Source organism: Lontra canadensis, unplaced genomic scaffold (assembly GCF_010015895.1).
Source record: "Lontra canadensis isolate GAN:19392208 unplaced genomic scaffold, GSC_riverotter_1.0 scaffold55, whole genome shotgun sequence".
Taxonomy (NCBI): Eukaryota; Metazoa; Chordata; class Mammalia; order Carnivora; family Mustelidae; genus Lontra; species Lontra canadensis.
The window spans coordinates 4,329,462-4,348,958 of NW_022631049.1; the positions used below are offsets into that span (position 1 = coordinate 4,329,462).

Here is a 19,497-nt window from a genome sequence, read left to right on the forward strand (position 1 = left end):
TTATATATTTTTTAAAGATTAATTTACTTATCTGACACAGAGAGAAAGCCAGTGAGAGAGGGAACACAAGCAGGGGGAGTGGGAGAGGGAGAAGCAGGCTTCCCATTGAGCAGGGAGCCTGAATTGGGCTTGATTCCAGTACCCTGGGATCAAGACCTGAGCCGAAGGCAGACACTTAACAGACTAAGTCACACAAGTGCCTGAGTTTAATGTTTTAATGCAGTCACATGCATCAAACATGTCCTGTTTTGGATTCTGTTTTCAGAGTTTGCTTAAGAATGTCTTCTACTCTGAGAACATAAAAATATTCTTTATATTTTCTTGCAAAGGCTTTAACATTTTTTTTTCACATTTAAGTTCTGTAATGTGTTTCTGTGTGAGTTTTGTGATAAATTCAGTCTTTGTCAGAAAAATTCAAGTATTTTGCCTCACTCCAGAATGATAGTTTAACTGGGTATCAAAGTGCAGGTTAATAACTGTCTTTCTCCCAGCCCTATGCAGATGCTATTCCTGGCTTTCAGTACTGAAAAATTTATTGTCAACATAATTATTTTTAGTCTGGTTGCCTTTGAGATACTTCATTTTGGCGTTAGTGATTTATTGTTTAGCTTGTTCAAGGCTCTCTGTACTTTCCGAAACTCAAGATTCATATTTTCCCTCAATTCTGGAAAATTCCCAGGCTTGCTTTTATTTTATTTTCTCTACTCTTTTCTCCTACAACTCCATTCAGGCTTGTGTTAGACCATCTCACTGTCAGTACATCTTCTAGGTCTCTTAAACTTTCTTTCCTATATTCCATCTCTTTACAGCTCTGTGTTGGATTATGGGTAATTTTCTCAGTCATATATTTTAGATAACTAATTCTCTTCAGTTTGAGTTTGCTGCTTAACTTGTCCAGAGCAATCTTAATTTCAATGACTAATTTTTTTTATTTACTGATGTTCCATATGGTTCTTTCTCAAATCTTACCCTGTTTTTCTCAAAGTATTTTACTCTCTTCTTATGATTTCAAATCCATCTTTTCTATCACTAATCATTTTAAACATATTATTGTATAATATATTCCAGACTGATTCATGATCTCACTTTCTTAATGCACTAATTCCTCTCATTTGTAGTAATGAGGTCCCTTCCCTGTGGTAGACTGTTCCTTTGTATTCATCACTGCCTGATTGATTAACTCATCGGTACTAGCTCAATATCAGACTTCTCTTTCATTTCACTGTGGGAACTCTTTTGGCCTAATTGATAGAAGTGACCTGTTTCTGTGGATTTGTGCTTGCTTCTTCCAAGTATCCCATGAAGACAGGTAGGTAGGTAGGTATGTAGATGACAGACATAGAGACTGAATTTATTGTTCATTTCTTGATTTGACCTACTCTGTAATGCAAGTAGTATAGACTTAGACTCTAAACCTGTTTGAGATATAGGTTTAGTTTAGACTTCATGGGAGAACTTTTCTTCCCACGTTTAGTCCTAGTCCTTTCTCTGGGTTAGAGATTTTCTGGTCTACCTTTCTCCCAGAGTATAAGCTCTTCAAGGGCCTATGTCGGTTATGGAATATCCACTTCAATACATGGCATCTCATGAGTCCTTATGACCTCTAAAACCCTGAACATCTGATTCTTTCCCTTCCCCATCTCTCCTGGAATTTCCCTTTAAAAAGTTTTTTTTTAATTAGCATAAACATACAGAAGTATAACTTTCTTAAAAAGATTACTTATTTGAGAGAGAGAAAAAAAAAACATGAGTAGGTGGGAGGGCAGAGGGAGAGGGAGAAGCAGACTCCCTCCTGAACAGGGAGCCCGATGTGGGGCTCCATCCCGGACCCTAGCTGGCATCATGACCTGAGCCCGAAGGCAAATGCTTAATCGACTGAGCCACCCGGGCGCCCCCAAAAGTATAACTTTTAAACAGTGTAAAAAGTGTACACATTGAGACTCTGAGCATAAATGGAATTTTTAAGGTTAAAAAATTTGAAGTGGAAAATGATCATTCTCTCAAAAGACTGGCTGAGTTACATCACCAGCTATCTTTAATTTTTAAAGAAATGCTACTTTTTTCAACCACATATCTTTCCTTAGAGTTTGGCCTGTTTGGAAAAGAAATAGGAAGTGAGAGAAAGAGTATCATCAACTCTTCTTAAGGGAGGGTCATGATATTTTCATCTATATGTGCATTAATTCACAAAGTAAACCTTCTTCATTCACATTTAAAACAATGGGCTTTACATAATGGAGCTCCATGTCTGGCTTAGCAAACAAATAAAAACAGCCAACAGAAGGAAGCCGGGCACCAGCTTCACTATCCCCTGCCCTGTTCAGGAACAGGGGCCCCATGGCTCTAATAATTCTGGGAAAGTGAGAAGCCGAAATCTTATCACCTGACAGTATCATACAAGCCTAAAGGATATATTTCTTTCTTCTCTAAAGCATCCCAATATGAAGCAGTGAAAAACAATTTAAAGATAAACATACATCATCACCACCAGTGACACACCGAAAGGCAGATCAACACAGTCTCAGAGGCTGGCTCTCTGTGCCAGCGTCATGTCTACAATGTTAACGTGACCTGTCAGGCACCTGTGATGCAGCCAGACTCGCCCACCTCTCAGGCCCCCACTCTGTCACTCTTCTCTGCCTCCAACCTCCTTTCATCCCTTCTAACTCCTCATGCTTCTCTCCCACCACAAGAGGAAATTCTATTTTCTCTGTCAAAAATCCTCCCAACAGCCAGCCCTAACCTCTGTTAACTCCAACCCACCCTTCGGGTCTCCATTCAAATGTTGTCTCCTTAGAGAAGCTCTGACTACAACTCAGGTCAGACTCCTTTATTACACACTGTCATGGAACTAGTCTTCTTTCACTTTGTTTCAGTAATCAGGCTCTCATTAGTTAATCAGTTGATTAATATATACCTCCTCCTCTAGACTAGTTGATTAATATATACCTCCTCCTCTAGACTAGAAGCTCAGTGAGAATACAGACCATGCCTATTTTTGCTCACCATCGAACCCTCATTGTCTGCTCAATAAATTTTTACTGAATGGATGTGTAGAAGAAATCATAATGGGCAAAAAATAAGAGAATCTTATTTAGTTTTTGTTTGTTAAGACGAATCATCTGTGGGTTTTAAGGCAGAGTAGAAAGAAACTGGGGATCTGCCAATCTAGCTCTTGTTGGCCAGACTGACATCTGCTAGGAATGACAGCAATAGGCTTTGGCTGGGTTTACTGAGAGTAGAGAAGGTTCAAAATAGACCCAAGAACTCAATAAAGGTTCACTGAATCTGACAGTACATTAGCATATTAAGCCTCAATTAACAACCCACACAATGCATTCAAGAAAATGGTAAGGGTAAGCCACCAAGCATCAGGCTGGGCAGAGGACATGGGTTCTAGTCCCAGGGCTGCTGGAGTATAAACTCGGCCAATTAACATCTCTGACTTCAATTCCCTCACCTGAAACACAAGGGTTAGCCTAGAAAGTTTCTAAGGTCCCTCAGTCTATAAGATTTCAGGACTTGGGAATATGTTCTCCAAAGTACACTGCTCACAGATGTCAACACCACATACACTATCTAAGTCACTTGTCCTGTAAAGGAATAAATCTTGCATTACGAAAAATACCTCCAGAGCAAAAAGCAAGATTTGTATATTTGTATACAGGCCAAAACCAGCAAAGTAGTACACTTCCAAGACAGAGCTAGCATGTGGCCCAACTATGTGTTTCTATTAACAAAATTTTTTTTACTGAATTATCAGGATAACACCAAAAATAGACATCATTTACCCCAGGACTGAAAGTTCTTTATCTTGGAAGTGGTTTTCCCTGACTCTACTGTGTTTCTGGTCACTCATCCTCAGCTGGACACCTGACATGTTTTCCCTGTATCTGTGATTATCTACTTTTCAGAATTTCTCTACAAATGCCTTCTTAAACACTGAAATGATAAATGCTCAGGAATTTTTAAAAAGAAAAAACAACTCAGACATACTAACAATTACACCTAATGACAAGGAATTAAAAGAAGTAATTATAGGCAAAAGGTTGTTTTAGGAGCAATTACATCATGTAGGTTGACACTGGGGAAGGAGGGGGCAAGAAAGAGGCTTTAATACCAGTTAATTTGTAATGCTGCTTTACGGGTTTTTAGAATAATAATAAACTATGAATGTATTACTTTCCTTTTTCTTCCTCTTTATCATTTCCCTTTATGGACACCTCAAATCTGAAGGGATTAGTCAGTCTTCAATTTTTACCATATCCTAATTTGTTACTTTGTTTCACCTACACAGGAAGGGGAGACAGAAGGCAGTTCTGCCTCTTCATATTTAAAAACTCTTAGAAAGTCACTTCTATAAAAATATCCAGGATGATATTGGATCATAAGCACCCATATCCTTCAGTTTACATGCTGTAATTTCTTTTGCCTCCAGGTTTCCCTTAATATTGTGTTATTAAAGAAAAAGTCAACCAAAGGTCCAGATCTAAGTTATCGCCTAAATTTCATCTAAAATGAAATTCCTGGAGGGGTGCCTGGGTAGCTCCATCTGTTAAGAGGCTGCCTTCGGCTCAGGTCATGATCCCAGGGTCCTGGGATCGAGTCACATCAGGCTCCTTGCTCAGTGGGGAGCCTGCTTCTCTGCCTCCTCTGCCTGCCACTCTGCCTGCTTATGCTCTATCTCTGAAAATTAAATAAATAATTTAAAAAAAAATGAAATTCTTGGCAACAGATTGAAATACATACATGCTATAATCGCCATTTTTGACAAATGCAATCACACCTTCAACAAAACTCTAAGATCAAATGGAATTTACTAAAGAAAAAGGTAGAAGAAAATAAAACTTCCTAACAATTCTTCTGGAGGCAATTTTAAAGGATCTGACAAAAGCCCCTGTAGATCCCAAAAAGGCATGTGAAATGAGCATTAATTAGATATTTAGTCACTGTTAGATTTTTTAATATTTTAAAAGGTTTTATTTATTTACTTGAGAGAGAGTGTGTGAGCGAAGCAGGGGACAGGGGCAAAGGGAGAGGGAGAGGACTCCCCGCTGAGCAGGAAGCCTGAGGCAGGACTCAATCCCAGGACCCTGGGATCATGACCTGAGCTGAAGGCAGCCACTTAACCTACTGAGCCATCCAGGAGTCCATAATTAGTGTTACATTTTAAACCATGATAACTGATGGCATATTTGAGCAGAATGACTAGCACAAAAGAGGCCTTGATAAGTATTTTTAATCAATTAAATGCTTATTTTCACTATCATAATAGTTTCTGATTAATCAGACTTACAGTTCAGTAAATGGTGCTTTTATGTTATTTAGAGACTCCTGCTTAAGTCTTTATACTTTTGTCTTATACATGTTTATGCATGTTTTGATCACCTTTACTAGCTGCTCAACATTAAAACTATTCTTAGTCTTTCATAGTCTAATATTATATAGAATAAAGTAAATACAGCCAGTACTTAGAGTAGAGAAAATAAAAGCACAGGCAGAGGAAAAAAAAAAAAGATTCATGTCACAAAAAAATAAAAAGTCATAATAAAATATTTCTAGAGAATTAAAACCACAAACCCCAAACCATTCCTCTACCCTAAACCTACTTGAAGTACCTCCTCTATCACTTTTTTAGGTTTAAAAGTAGCTTATCAGGGTGCCTGGGTGGCTCCGTGGATTAAGCCTCTGCCTTTGGCTCAGGTAATGATCTCAGGGTCCTGGGATCGAGCCCCGTGTCAGCTCTCTGCTCAAGGCGGAAGTCTGCTTCCCCCCTCTCTGCCTGCCTCTTCTGCCTACTTGTGATCTCTCTGCCAAATAAATAAAATCTTAAAAATAAATAAATAAAAGTTGCTTATCTTCTTCACAAACATGAGTCTTCTGACCATGACACAAGGCATCACAAATCAAATAAAAATTTACATTACAATATATTTGTCTTACATGATTCAATGGAAAAATATTTTAATGAAGTATCATAAATTATAAATAACTCATCATTCAAGATCAAGTAAGAGCTTAATAAATTATAAAAACTCTTATTATTGGATTATGAGTTTTATTTAGTTTTCAATATACTCTACTGTATTTTGGGGGCTCACAGCCAAAATGGGTCTGAGAAGCTAATTTTAAAAGTTATTAAGCAACTCCCTATAGCAACATCATGTATTAGGATAGAAAACACTCAGGTTTTTTTTTTCTTTCTTTCTCACTTATCTACTGCTGTTTAATACTGTTAAGAAAGTTTCTTTTATACACACTCCTCAGGAGTAGCAGGTATGGACCCTTCATTCCTTAAGACATTTTCCTTAGTGATATCTAACACTGCTTGTGGGATTTAGTAAGTCTTTCCTCATGGCCAGACAGATGCTCCATTGGCCTTTATGGTTTTACAGATTTCTAGAGAACGCTATCTGGTTCCTATAATCTTCCATGCATTTCTGTTTTGTTTTGTTTTCTAAGATTTTACTTGTTTATTTGAGAGAGAGAGAGAGAAAGCATGAGCAGGGGGAAGGGGAGAGGAAGAAGCAGACTCCCTGCTGAGCAGGGAGCCCAACCTGGGGATCAATCCCAGGACCCAGAGGTCATGACCCGAGCCGAAGTTAGATGCTTAACTGACTGAGCCACCCAGGCACCCCCATGGACTTCTGTTTTAAGAAGACAACAGAAATGTACATTCTTTTCATTGCTTTTGATCACATACTCCGCAAAAAGCTGATGAAAACTCACACCTGAATGGTCTAGCCTTTGCCAATGTCCCACTGGACCTTGAACTGTGAGAGGCTGCCTAACAGAAAGACCCTTTCAAATATGGTTTACTGGATGGTTCTCTGTGCCTTTTTCATTTCAATCTCTACCCTGTGAGAAAGAACTTTAAGAGCCATAGGAGAATGAAAACAAAACAACATTCTTCTTTCTTCTCCCTAGGGAAAATCAGGAGCCTGAATGTTGATATTCTCATACCAAGGGATCTGACAACATTTAAAAATGCATTTGCAGTATAGGGTTAACATGAGAAGAAAAAGAAGGAAACTATCCTTTGAAGTAGTCTCTGATTTCATTATAACATCCACAGGAAAAAAAAAAAAGAAAAGAAAAGAAAAGAAAGAACGTTCTTGGGATTTTTTTCCCTCGGAAAATGGGTAGAACACACTTTCTTTTCTTTTGCCTTTTCTAATTTGCCTTTGTGCTCTTGACCCAAGAAACTATCTGATTACATGTCAGAGAGAATAATCAACCTAAATTGGTGACTAACATGTTAACAGACTAAACAGTAATATTTCACCGCTGAAATCTTGGACAGTTTTCTAAGGGCTCTTCTTACGAGTGGGCATCATAAATAGCCAGCACACTGAGGGTTTAATTATGAAATCAGAAGGCTTGATTTACCACCCTCTTTTCAGAGCCCAACACCTCTTCATTCTCAGACGCGATGTCTTAGAGATGCAATCATAAGCACTTACCTTGTTTATCTCCCAGTCTTCCTCAAACTTTTCCAGTGCACTGGAGTCCTGAGTGGACTCATGCACATCAGAAGTGACCTCCTTCTCTCTGCCTGGCAGAGTAAACTTTTCTCTCTGTTCTGATGAGCTTTTTGATTTGAGAATGCTATTGAGACAATTTTCTGCTTCCTGCTTGGCAGATTCAAGTCTGTTTTCCAAGTCCTTCTGTTTACACGTAAGTGATTTTATATCATCTTTAATAATCTTCTGTCCCACTGAAGATGTATTTTGCTTGATGGATTTTGCTAAAGCTAAAATCTGCTTTAATGTGCCATCTTGCAAACGGAGTCTATTCTCTAGTTCCTGTAAGTGGAGAAAAGATTGTCACGAAAAGTACCTCTGTTCAATGGTCATGAGAGTTAACTGACTTTTATAAATCACAGAGTATTCTGCTCCACTAGCGGAAAGTGTAAAAAATTTACCAATTCATATCACAAAGAAGAAACTTTGGGCAAAATTTAAACCAATGTGCCATCCCAGATCTAAATCTCCCAACAGATTTTATAAGATACTAGAAGTTTATCAGAAGTAACAAAGAAAATTCTCCCAACACAGTTCCTGGAACGTAGGAGGCATCCACACTTATTTGTTAAGTATATATTTTGTTCAAGATACAGCCTTTTAACACAATCAAAATACTAAATATTAAGTGCCTACTCTGTGCAAAGCACTGAAAATAGAAGAATCATTTAGAATGTACCCACACGGGGCGCCTGGGTGGCTCAGTGGGTTAAGCCGCTGCCTTTGGCTCAGGTCATGATCTCAGGGTCCTGGGATCGAGCCCCGCATCGGGCTCTCTGCACAGCAGGAAGCCTGCTTCCCTTCCTCTCTCTCTGCCTGCCTCTCTGCCTACTTGTGATCTCTCTCTGTCATATAAATAAATAAAATCTTTAAAAAAAAAAAAAAGAATGTACCCACACGAATCTAGTACTAATATTTACAATTCAGAGTAAAGCTTAAATCAATGATCTAATGCAGTATCTGGAACATAGCGGGAACTCGATCAATATTTACTCAACGCATGAACAAATCAGGCTGATTTGAGACCTTAAGACTCAAAAGGAAATGTGAGGTATTATTATAGCTACTGATGTTACTGTTGAAATAGAATAAGCCTTAAAGTTACTAGGTGAATTATATAGTATTTATCAGTCACTATCTTAATAGACTACACAGTATTCCTTCATTTGTTCATTTAACTAGCTACAAATGTTATGATAGTTTTTGTCGGTTTTTTTTTAATTAAAAAAAAAATTCAAGCAATCTTGGGGCATCTGCGTGGCTCAGTTGGTTCAGTGTCTGCCTTCGGCTCAGACCACAATCCCAGGGTCCTGGGATCCAGCCCCACATTGGGCTCCCTGCTCAGCAGGGCGTTTGCTTCTCCCTCTTTCCATGCTCGCAATCACATTTTCTCAAATAAATAAATAAAAATCTTTTTAAAAAATCTTTTTAGAGTAATCTCTACACTCAACGTGGGGCTCGAACTCACAACCCTAAGATCAAGAGTCACATGCTCCACCAACTGAGCCAGCCAGGCACCCCTATTATGACTGACAGGTTTCAAAGTTACATAGATGAGGAAAACACGGTCAAGTCAGGTTCCTATAGTCTAGTGAGAGAGACACAGAAGTAAACAGACAATTGTAACAGAATGTGGAAACTGTGCTAACAAGTCTGCACAAGTCATCGAAACATACTAAGCTGGAAGAAGGGAGATCCAGACTGCATTTTAGAATGTTCCGGGTGCAGCCATGGGGATGTTGCCATGGAGAGGGTGGCAAGTGCAGGCAGACAGCCCATTCAGAACTCAATGCAGGGGTGTGTGAGGTGAGGGCTTGCTCTGAAGAGGCAATAATGGAGGGTTTGGGGGAGAAGCAAATTGTACAGATATTCCAGACGTGATAGAGACAGCACTTAATGTCTGACTAGACTGAGGAGTCTGGGAAGGAATGGATAACCAGGTTTCTGACCTGAAGCCCGGAGAGATGGTAGAAATATTCAGAGTCAGAGAACACAGAAGAAAAAGCAGGCCTACTGGTATGGAGATGGAGAAAGGGAAGTTGAGTTATTTTCTGGACATACTGAATGATAAATAAGTGTACAACATCCAAGTAGAGGTGTGTCGTGGGGTCAGAAGACCTGAGCAGTAGCCCCTACTCTGGGTGACCTTGTAAGTCCCTCATCTCTCCAGAACCCAGCTTATCACATATAAAATGAGGGGTCTGAACTTGATAGTCTCTGAGATTTCTTCTACCTATAACAGAGGCTCTATGTTAATTTTTCTGGAGAAGACTGAGCTGGGCTCACATCTAACACTTTTCTTAATTATCCATGGCCCCTAAACAGTGCCATGGACATGATGAGCCCTGAACATCTGTCAAATGGTTGCTATTAAAAAGGGAGGTAACGGGGCACCTGGGTGGCTCAGTGGGTTAAAGCTTCTGCCTTCGGCTCAGGTCATGATCCCAGGGTCCTAAGATCAAGCCCCGCATCAGGCTCTCTGCTCAGCAGGGAACCTGCTTCCTCCTCTCTCTCTGCCTGCTTCTATGCCTACTTGTGATCCCTACCTGTCAAATAAATAAATAAAATCTTAAAAAAAAAAGGTGGGGCGGGAGGTAGCCTGTCACAATGTCAGGCCACAGAGGAGAAGGCTTGCATGATTTCCAGGCCCCTAAATGAAAGAGATGAGGGGGCTGGATCTGTTGGAAGAGTATGTGATGCTTGATCTCAGAGATGCGAGTTTGAGTCCCACGTTGGGTGGAGAGATTACTTAAATAAACTTAAAAACTTAAAGAAAAAAAAAAAGAGATGGAGAACTCCCACATTCGGGCCAGCAGTGCTGCTCTGAGACTCAAACCATGAAATCTCCAGTTAAGGAGCTGTCAAAGAAGTAGCTGAGAAAATGCTTTACTTTGTTTTCTTCTAGAAGACACCTCTCAGGGTTGCTGACATTGGCTAAGCAAAGAGTGAGAATCCAAGGAATGTGTTTTGAGGATGTGGGTAAAGGGTTGTCTGTGATCCTCACTGCAAAAGGCTAGGTGCTGCTGGAGTGAGGGAGAGGAGTTTGGACGCCTTACATCTGGAGAGAGCTCTAATTTAGACCGTGAGTATGAAAAGTAATAAGGTAAAAAATGATACAATTCCCATCCACCCCTGATAAAGCATGCAAAACTGAAGCATTTCCCCCTTGGTCTTGTGGCATCAGATACATTCTTTCACTCTCCAGTATCTCCTGGAATCATTGTGCTGTCTTGGAAACAAAGATCTCTGGGAGGTACAGACTGGTCATGGTGGAATGGTCTCGAAGGGTCCGGAGTGCAGGGAAACATTCAATGCAAATTATAAAGGGACTTGGTTACTAAAAAAGAGCATTCCCATTTTCTATGACTAGTCAGAACCTTAGTCACCTTAGTTACCTGAAGAGTAACTGGATTTCTTATCAAAGACACAGATTTGTTCATTATAATTAATACTGATTCTGTTTTCATGTCCATCATGTCTGGACACTGATTAATACCTGCAGTTTCTGCAGTTTTTCCTCAACTGCTATTTGATCCCCAGGCATATCAGAAAAACTGGCAAATTCCTTGGAGATATCATCCAATGTGGCATTCAGGTCTGTGATGCAAAGCTGGTATGAGTGGTGTTCTTGAACATGACCTTCCAATTTCTGCACAGAATCCTAAAAATAAAACCATTGACAATTCACCAATGATGTCTCTGAATTTTCTCACTCAGAAAAATAATTAAATTCAGAAATCCTTGTTTCATGAGGTTTCATCTTGAAACAGGAATAGGGCCATAAATTGTCCAGAAAATTTAAGTAAAGTTTTTAGTAGCTGAGACATTTCGATGTAAAATCTCCTCCGTCCCCCTGAAAATGGCTTATTGAAATCACATTTGTTTCCCCCACGTTTCTTTGCCTTCGTTTCATCCCTGAGGACAATTTATTTCTCAAGAGGTTTACAAAACATAAATGCTTCAAATTATATCATCAAATCACAAACATCTATAATAAAGCAGCTCCCTTAATTATCCTTCTTAGTATAACCAAATATCCACAGTTGGAAATGAGGCTATCTGAGCTCAGCCTAACCTCGGATTCCTTCCCTAAGAATTAAATTCCCACACTGTGTGTTCGGAACAAGTAATCCTAACTCAAAAGCAAACCCACCTTGAAGTTCTCTTCCTGGAATAAGAACATAAGGTAACCACACCTGATCAGAACAGTAGTAATTATTAAACTCAACCCCTTCAGTCCAGTGGATCTCTCTTTATCTCTGCACATCTCCTGCGGTCTATAGAGCACGATTTCTCATCCACAGGATCCTTACATTGAATCTAACTTCCAAAATGCAAAGAACTATAGATAATTCTCTTATGAGAATGCACTCCCTCAGTGGCAAGCTGACATCTCTTATCTCTTTTACTGCAGACCATTCAAGAGAGGGAAACTGAGGAGGTTTATACAGAATCATGAATGTACAGCTGACCCTTGAACAGCATGGGTTTGAGCTACATGGATCCAATCATGCATAGATCTTAGCGCAGAACTGTAAATGCGTCTCCTCTTATGATTTTAACATTTTCTTTCTTCTAGCTTACTGTACAATGTATAATACATATAACATACAAAATACATGTTAATTGACTGTGTTATTTGTAAGGCTTCCCAGTCACTAGCAGGCTAATAGCAGTTAAGTTTTCAGGAAGTCAGAAGTTATACACAAATTTTAACTGTGGGGGGCTCAGCACCCCTGGCTCCTTCCCAACTTTGTTCAAGGGTCAACTGTAAACCATTCCAATGGATAGATGATGGACAAATGGATGGATTGGTGAATGCATGGATCACTTTGACAACATCTCTTTCAGAGAGATAACATTAAAAAATCTTAGGGGCGCCTGGGTGGCTCAGTCGATTAAGTGTCCGATTCTTGGTTTCAGCTCAGGTCGTGATCCCAGGGTCATGATATAAAGCTCACACTCTCTCTTGTTCTCTCTCTCTCTCAAATAAATAAATCTTAAAAAAAAAAAATCTTAACCCTTTGACCCCTGAAAAGGAGAAGCGGGAGGAGAAAAAAATAACATCATCATCAAACAGGCACTGGATTCTTCTAGCAAAACTGACGGATTGAGGAGTTAGTATTTGTATCTCAAAATGATCAATTAAATGTTAGAAGGTTCTGATTTACCAAAAGAACAAAAAATGGTTCCATATACAAATATGACATAAGTACGCATACTTATGACAATCATTTGAAATTTTACTTTGACCATTTCACCTGGAGCTGTTGCAGAAGACTTTCATGTAGATGCTTTATTTCCAGCCAAGGTTTTTCACTGAAGTTGGGGTTTTTAGTGCACTCTAAGAGGTAACTTCCTTGAGATTTTAACTCTTTTAGCAAAGACGTCAAATCTTGTGCTTTCTGGAGGAATTTCTTATAAATTTTTAACTGAGCTTTCTTCTCCTGCAAACCATGTTGCAGCGCAAAGCCCACTTCCTGCTTCTTTTTTAGTTCCGTGAGCATTAATCTCAGATCCTCCTTACTTTGCAAATACTTCTCTCCTTCTAGCAGAAGCTTTTCTTGATGGCTAAGTTGAACAAATATTTTAGAAATGACATGACTCTTAGCAAATTGGAATGCTTTCTACATATTATGTATAACATACATTGTAATAAAAAGCATTGAAATAACACTAACATCAGTTATTCCCAAAGACTCCTTTTGGCATTAATGACATTCTAAACAGCACTAAGTCTAGCTCAGAAATCAAGACAGAAATTATTTGTAGTATTATTTAAAAAAATATTTTGTTACATAATTTGACCTGAGAACAAACACTTAATAATTTAGATTCTAGACCATTACAGTTTTTATTATGCTTAAATAAAATTATATTATCTTACATTTCTCTTTCTCATATAACTAAAATAAATAATTATTCAGGACATTGGCCAACTAACTAGTTTTTTCTATAATTTAGTTTTGATCCGTCTTCCTAGAAAAAAATAGAAAATTCACATTTCCACTAAACAGTAAATGTATCATTTAAGATGTGATATGAATTAAAAATTTTCACCAGAATTATGTCCACTGAATTCAGACATTTACCATGTTTATACATTTAAGAATCTCTTAGAATGTATACTTAAAAGGATAATTCTTCTACAGTAATATCATGCAGACTACTGAGATTGTCTGGGGGAGGGGAGTTTTGGTAAGAAGCAGTGCTGAAGGTGGAATGATAGACAATGCTAATTTGTTACCAAGGGCTCCATGGGTTGATGAACCAGCCAAACTAAACACTGCTACAGCTAAGACGGTGTATTTCCTATCTGATCCAGAGAACTTTTTGTCTTCATTTCTGCCTCTGACATTGTGGATGCCCCTGACATTACTGACTTTCTCTCCAATAGATATTCTATCCAAATCCAGGAGGCAGACAAAACATACTTGTTATGGCTTCACAGTGTAATGAAAGCCATGAATAAGTGAAGGCATTGTCCTTTACCTTAGATATGTGTTGGCTAAATGGAGTGTGTTGTCCCACTGATTCTTGATATCAGTAAGGGTCTTTGGAGCCAATGGAGATCTGCTGCTCGCAGCCTGACTCATGATGGTCTGTATTTTAGCGTCCCCTTCAGGCTTTAGTAAAATGATTTCCTGAATTAAATAAAACAGAGCTTAGAAACTCATTTGTATTACTTAGGGAAAGTACATATGATATCTTTTGATTTATACACATTATATTTAGAGTAACTGCAGAATAGATTTCAAAATTATCTTCTCATTTTTATAGGACAATGCTATCTCCTTCACATGATACAGAACTGATTCTCAATAAATATTTTTTCAGGTTGATCTCACTGCATTCCTTCTCTCATCTTTATTTTCAACTGCCTTCAAATAAGGCAGAGGCCCAAAAGACTCTGGCAAATCCTTCCTATTCACTCCATTATTTATTGATAGAGAGTTAAAGTAACAACCGAACACAACATTTTTATACACTCAAGATGAGACTTAGGGCTTCCCACAGGAAAATGCAGTGCCCCTTGTCAACTCTTGTCCCCCGGCTACGACATAATTAATTCCCACTCCCTGTTCCTCTCTTTCCCTCCTTTGCTCTAAACAATCAAGTTTCTCCCTAATTGGAAACGCAACTCCAGATTCACATCCCCTGGAAAGCCTTTCACATATAACCCCAATTACTTCAGTGAGCTTCACCAACCCTTAGAGCTCATGATGCATAACCATTACTTCCTGTAATATGCTCTGATTAATGTTAATTTCAATCCTTCCAGGTTCCTTTTACGCACATGTGCTTCTATCCCCTGCATGTTTAACTAACGACGTCTATTGACTCTCCCCTCGGGTAAAAAGTGAGCCAGGTGGAGCTTGAGATTTCCTTGCCCTCTGCAACCCTCTCAGCACCTAATAACCTTTATGAACCACACAACACACTCAATATCTAATCATCTTTATGAACCATACCTATTCACTGTGAAGAAGAGTTCTTCTCTAGCCCTGCCCTTGACATTGCTGATCCCTCTCTGTACTGACATATATATATTTCTTTACATCTGAGCCAACTTCCACTGCCACCCTCTGCAGGCACTGCCCTTACAAAGAGAGGCTATACAGTCTCTCTTCTGTCTGCTTTAAGATAACTTTAGATCCAACAGAGCCCTTCTGCCGTTTAAGCACAGTCATCTTTATGCCTTCAGCCAATCCACAGTGATCTTATTTTCCATTAAGAAACAAATCTTTGCAGTTTTCCTCTGAATCTTTTAAAAATTACAGTTCACTCTGACCTCTGAAATTCAGTTTCCACAGTTATACCTTTATTTTTTGGATTCTTTCCTCAAGCGGCATTTTGCCTTCCGATGAATTCAAAGCCATAAGGGACTCTTTAATCCCTGCTATCCAGCGAATTACATCATGTGCGAGATCATTAAAGCTCTGGTCCTCTGTAGGAGGTAACTTATCCTCTTCATCAATTTCACATAATTGTCTCAAAAATGCCTGGTACCTATCAATCAAATGTGCTGATTCCATTACTATTTCTTCTTCTTCGGTAAGCCCACATTCCTTCAAAGAGCTGGTCACCTGGGCCAGAGACTCAAACTGTTCCCTGTAAATTCCCAGCATGTGAATTAACATGATTGTTAATAAATAACAATTATTTTAATTGTTAATTGTCAATTTTAACCGTTTAATTTTAATTTTGTTTAATTTTAATTGTTGTTAATTAACAATTATAAATTCTTAATTTAATTGTTAATAATTAACAATTAAAAAACAAATTAACAATCATAATAACATTACACACATGTAAATAAACATCACAGAAAGTTTACAGCAGCCACAGCACCATATAAGAAACCACGGTGGCAGAAAATACACCCGTACGAGATCAGCTCTACCTCTTTCTAGCTACAGCTTCGCAAAATAGCTCAGTTTTCTCTCCAGATTTTTCCATTTCTTCCCATTTCTCTTCTTGACTAGTCAACCACTTGCTCAGATTGCTGTGGTCATCCTGGAGTCTAAAAGAACATTATATATGTTAAAATAGAATGGAAGCAAAAAGTATGTCTATGAAGAGAAGGTAGGCATGAATTTCGGAAGTTAACCAGGTTTTTAACCACTTTTTTTGGTTATTCTTTAGAGAAAAATTAATTTGTAACATTAAAATCCAAACAATAATAGCCTGTATTATAGTGGGATTCTATAAAAGCAACAAGCTATATAAATGTATCAGAAGGAGCAAGAAACAAACAGAAAACATTTCTGTACTCTCCCCTGAACTATTACCATATTAGATAATTTGACGAATTCTCTTAACTTCAGTCTTCTAGAGACAAACTTTGATTTGCAAATATGTATTTTATTTGTGAAATTTGTGTGTATTGTATATCCCAGTGTCAGCTGTACTGAGGAACAGAACATATAAAGGTACCATTAGAAAACATATTATTTAGATATTGCCTTTATTTCCTACCTCAGTAGCTGCTGCAAGTAGTCATTAAGCTCCTTTGCCCGGGCCTGGCAAATGGACTCCATTTTTTCTAATTCGATTTCTTGATTTATAATCCAACTGTTAAGCTCCTTAACATGTGCTTTGGGCAGGTGCTTCTTAACATGATTCAGTACAGTGCCCACCTGCTGTATTTTACTGCCTCTTCCTTCAAGAGTCAAGAAATCCTTAAGAAAGACAGAAAGTCAGTGATGTTCTACTGGCAAAATCAAAGTGTCGTCTCTATAACCCCCACGACGCTTTCCCAAGCTGGTACAGAGACGTGCCACCTTTTTAACACCCAGTACAAGAGAAGAGCTATGCAGACATGGCTAACTTCAATGGCGAATGACCAATTTGTTAGGTGTAGAATGTGTGTTTACATCTGACTCACTGGAAATGGATCAAGAAAAATAATGCAGGGTCACCATGAACGTCAGTAGGAATAAGACTGGGAAACCTTCGTTTTTCTTTCCTCAGTTTCTAAATACTTGCTCCCTTCTGGAAATCAACATGTAAACCTAAACAGCCAATTCACTATTTAACTTTGCCTGAATCCACATTTTATTTCAGTGTTTGTGGGTCAAGGTTTGAGCACCCATTGCTAAGACCCATGCCATGGGCAAAGTTAAAGGCAAAAGATAAAAACTAAAAAGTTGGGACTTAAACAAAAAAAGAGCAGAAAGGCAATTTTTATCAATAAAGAACAGTATCACCAAAGCAAGCAATCAAACAAAGAACATTTAGCGCCACTCATAAGCTTGAGAATATGACTTATCATCAACACTAAAGTACTAGAAACCTAGCCTAAAGTGATCAAGATTTAAGGATGTGGTAAGCATTTTAAATGCCCTCATGCATACTACCTTTTATTTCAGGTTACCTAACACTACAGTTCAACCAGCTGTAGTAAAGTGCAACTGAGATATATATATTTTTTTAAGATTTTATTTATTTATTTGACAGACAGAGATCACAGGCAGGCAGAGAGGCAGGTGGCGGGAGTGAGGCAGGGAAGCAGGCTCACTGCTGAGCAGAGAGCCCGACGCGGAACTCGATCCCAGGACCCTGAGATCATGACCCGAGCCGAAGGCAGAAGCTTTAACCCACTGAGTCACCCAGACGCCCCTTATTTATTTATTTGACAGAGAGATACACAGTGATAGAAGGAGCACAAGCAGGGAGAGTGGGAGAGGGAGAAGCAGGCTTCCCGCTGAGCAGGGAGCCTGATATGGGGCTCAATCCCAGAACCCTGGGATCATAACCTGAGCTGAAGGCAGATGCTTAATGACTAAGCCACCCAGGTGCCTCTCAACTGAGATTTTTAAAATATTACTCAGGAAAAAAATTATAAAAAGTCAAGAGATCTCTCTCAAGAAAATAAAGGAATTTCAAAAGCCACATTAGGTAAAGCCTTTATTTTTTATCAAATATAATTTTAAGTTGACTGGATTTACCAGTAAACACTAAGCTAAATAGCATCTTAGACTAGGTGTGAAAATACAACTTGTTTAATTGGCCTGCATCCTTACCCAATAAATATGGAGTTTTGAAATATTTGGGGAAAAGTTGGTTATTTGGAAATATTATCTCTGTAGAGAAATTAGTAAGTAAGTCAAAGTAATTTTTTTTTTTTTTAAAGAGAGAGAGAGCTTGAGTGGGGAGGGAGGAAAAGGAGAGACAGAATCCTAAACGGCTCCACACTCATCATGGAGCCCAAGGTGGGGCTTAATCCCACAACCCTGAGATCATGACCTGAGCAGAAATCAAGCATCAGAAGCTTAACCAACTAAACCACTCAGGCACCCCCAAAGTAATGATTTTATCTACTTAAATACAGCCCTATATCTCTAGCACTTTAGTTTTGATAAATTTTAGTTAAAATGTATATACATATATATATATATATACACATATCTTACAGAAAGTTTTTGTAGCTTTTGTTCCACACTCTTTTTTGTTTCTAATGATTCAAAACACTCTTCAAGGTTCATTTTAATGTTGCCAAACCAGTCGTTAAAATTCTTACACTGATCTGCAGGAAAAAACAAAGAAAGTTGTATTCATTCAAGGGAGACTTCAAACACCTTGTTAAATTGAGAGATTTGACACTTGCTTTGCATGACATGGCTACTACAGTCATTGTATAAAGTGGGTAATAAGTTGAAACCCAACTCTGAGGCTAACAGATTCGAGAGAGTAATTGTGGTATATTTTCTTTTTCTTTTTAACTTTTTTTTTTCTTTTTTAAGTAGGCTCCACGCCCAGCATGGAGCCCAGTGCGGAACTTGAACTCATGACCCTAAAATCAAGATCTGAGCTGAGATCAAGAGTTGGATGTTTAACCAACTGAGCCACACAGGTGCCCCAAATTGTGGTATATTTTCTATACCAAACCTCCTTTCCAAGCACACAGGACACCCAAAGACACTTGCAAGGGCAGCCTGCTCACAGACATTTCCCTAGACTCACTCACTACGGTGAGCAGGTCAAATCTGAAAATGTTGGTGACCTTCTTTCATGAAATAAACATTTGGGACTTTAAAGGAAAAGATGTTATCTACCATAGGCATAAATTAGTGAGCACTTCCCTTCCAAAGAGTTATCTGAATAAATCCTAACTAATTAAATAAATCCTTTTCCTTAACCAGAATCTGTGCAACCATTTGTAGGTGAAGCTTAGATAAGCCTTCACATTCACAATACTTATTCATACTTCCAGATTCCCAGAAAGAGTTAGGAGAAACATTGCACTCACCATTCAATAACTTAGAAAAGTGATCTTGCAAAACACTTTTTTTGGTATTAAACAAGTCACTGACACTTTCATATTGCTTTTTTAATTCAGAGAGTTCAGGAGTCAGACAACCTATTTGATTCTCAAGTAACATCATACTGTGCTTTTGCTGTAGGATTTGCTGCTGTATCTCCTAAATACATAAACAAACAAACAACCATTAGGTCTCAAAATGAGCTCAAT

At 38.5% G+C, this 19,497-nt stretch overlaps 1 protein-coding gene across 1 annotated transcript in view; it reads right to left on the reverse strand.

Annotated features, from left to right (window-relative positions):
• SYNE2 (spectrin repeat containing nuclear envelope protein 2) overlaps nt 1-19,497 on the reverse strand; it is a 332,142-nt gene that overhangs the window by 158,185 nt on the left and 154,460 nt on the right. The window contains 9 exon segments of the mRNA XM_032875225.1: nt 7,464-7,805; nt 11,020-11,184; nt 12,785-13,094; nt 14,016-14,167; nt 15,344-15,635; nt 15,928-16,047; nt 16,503-16,705; nt 18,440-18,552; nt 19,276-19,447. Coding sequence (XP_032731116.1) covers nt 7,464-7,805; nt 11,020-11,184; nt 12,785-13,094; nt 14,016-14,167; nt 15,344-15,635; nt 15,928-16,047; nt 16,503-16,705; nt 18,440-18,552; nt 19,276-19,447 — 1,869 coding nt within the window.